Source organism: Oryza brachyantha, chromosome 1 (genome assembly GCF_000231095.2).
Source record: "Oryza brachyantha chromosome 1, ObraRS2, whole genome shotgun sequence".
In the NCBI taxonomy this organism is placed as follows: domain Eukaryota; kingdom Viridiplantae; phylum Streptophyta; class Magnoliopsida; order Poales; family Poaceae; genus Oryza; species Oryza brachyantha.
Genome location: NC_023163.2, coordinates 6,074,144 through 6,075,408, shown reverse-complemented (window position 1 = coordinate 6,075,408; position 1,265 = coordinate 6,074,144). Strand labels below are relative to the sequence as shown.

The 1,265-nt window shown below is 53.7% G+C and overlaps 1 protein-coding gene across 1 annotated transcript; it reads right to left on the bottom strand.

Moving 5' to 3' along the window:
* Positions 1-401: 401 nt before the first annotated feature.
* LOC121053312 (monothiol glutaredoxin-S3-like) lies at positions 402-1,026 on the bottom strand. Its single transcript, XM_040520105.1, has one exon. It carries the CDS (start codon positions 1,024-1,026, stop codon positions 619-621), a length of 408 nt encoding a protein of 135 aa, XP_040376039.1. The 3' UTR covers positions 402-618.
* Between the last annotated feature and the right edge of the window lie 239 nt (positions 1,027-1,265).

The following is a 1,265-nucleotide window of genomic DNA, read 5'->3' as shown; positions in this document are numbered from 1 at the left end:
ATTGTGTATCACTCGACCATCCGACTTACGTACGACTTAACCATTTAATGGTTACAGTACCACTCACTTGACTCACTTTGTCTAATATTGATCTACTTTACCTAATCAATTGTTCTCGTGTTTTAGTCATATGCAAATAGTATAATTGAGTCATATCTATAGCGAGACTGGAAATATATATGCTCAACCGGACAACACGTCTAACGTATGGACTAAACGATTGGCTACATTGGGGAGGTTTGCATAACGAAAAAAAACTGGAGAACATCAAAAACGGTCTCCAGACGTTCACCGTAACCAGATAATCACGATAATTAAGCACCGAAATTCGGAGATAAATTTCATCATTCATAAAAATGGCATGCTGGGAATCAAGCAATTTGAATAATTGATCAGCTCTGTTTCTCTTCAGTTTCGAACTTGAAAGGATTTTCATAATAGTTTCCAGATGACCGGCATACAGCGGTCGATGAAGATACAGATATCTCGAATTCTCGATGGTGAACACAACAGTACATCTACAGTTACCAAAGATCGAAAGGGACATGCATTTGTTTAATCCTATGAGTAAGCTTGCATTATCGAAACATCAACACTAATGACGAACAACGGAAGAACTCAGAGCCACAGGGCTCCAGCCTGCTTCAAGACCGGCACGAGCTCGCCGGCGATGTGCATGGCCATGAGCCGGTCGAGCCCGCCCACCAGCCTACCCCCGATGAACACCGCCGGCAGGGCCGCCGCGCCGCCGTCGTCGTCTCCCGCCTTGCCGCCGTCCTTGCGCCGCCGAGCCTGCGGCGCGACGTCGACGAGGGCCGCCGGGTCGACGTCGTCGCCGACCTCGAGCACCGCCGGGTTCGCGCCCTGCCCCAGCAGCAGCCGCCGCGCGACGTGCGCCATGCAGCACCCGCGCCGCCCCACCACCACCACCGGCTTCTCCTCCACCGCCCTCCGCACCTCCCTCCTCTCGTCGTCATCGTCGGTCGCCGCCGCCGCCGCCGAGGCCGTCGCCTTCGCTCCTTGCATTTGGGAGGAACGATCGATAGGATCGCGCGCGGCGGGCGGGGCAGGCGGGCGGCGGCGAGCGATCAAGGCGCGGTGGTCTACTCGTCGAAGTGTGAACGCGTCGTGGAGCGAAGAGCGGCCGCGCTCGCTCAGATCATATGGAGCCACGACGACCAACGAGTGGTTCGGTCAGCTCCCTTGTCTTGGTATGCACCAATGCACATAAACACATGGAAATCATTTATTTACTCCTTAATTAC

What these genes read in the sequence shown, in the direction of transcription:
- LOC121053312 (XM_040520105.1), bottom strand. Translation starts at nt 1,026, where the DNA reads ATGCAAGGAGCGAAGGCGACGGCCTCGGCGGCGGCGGCGGCGACCGAC.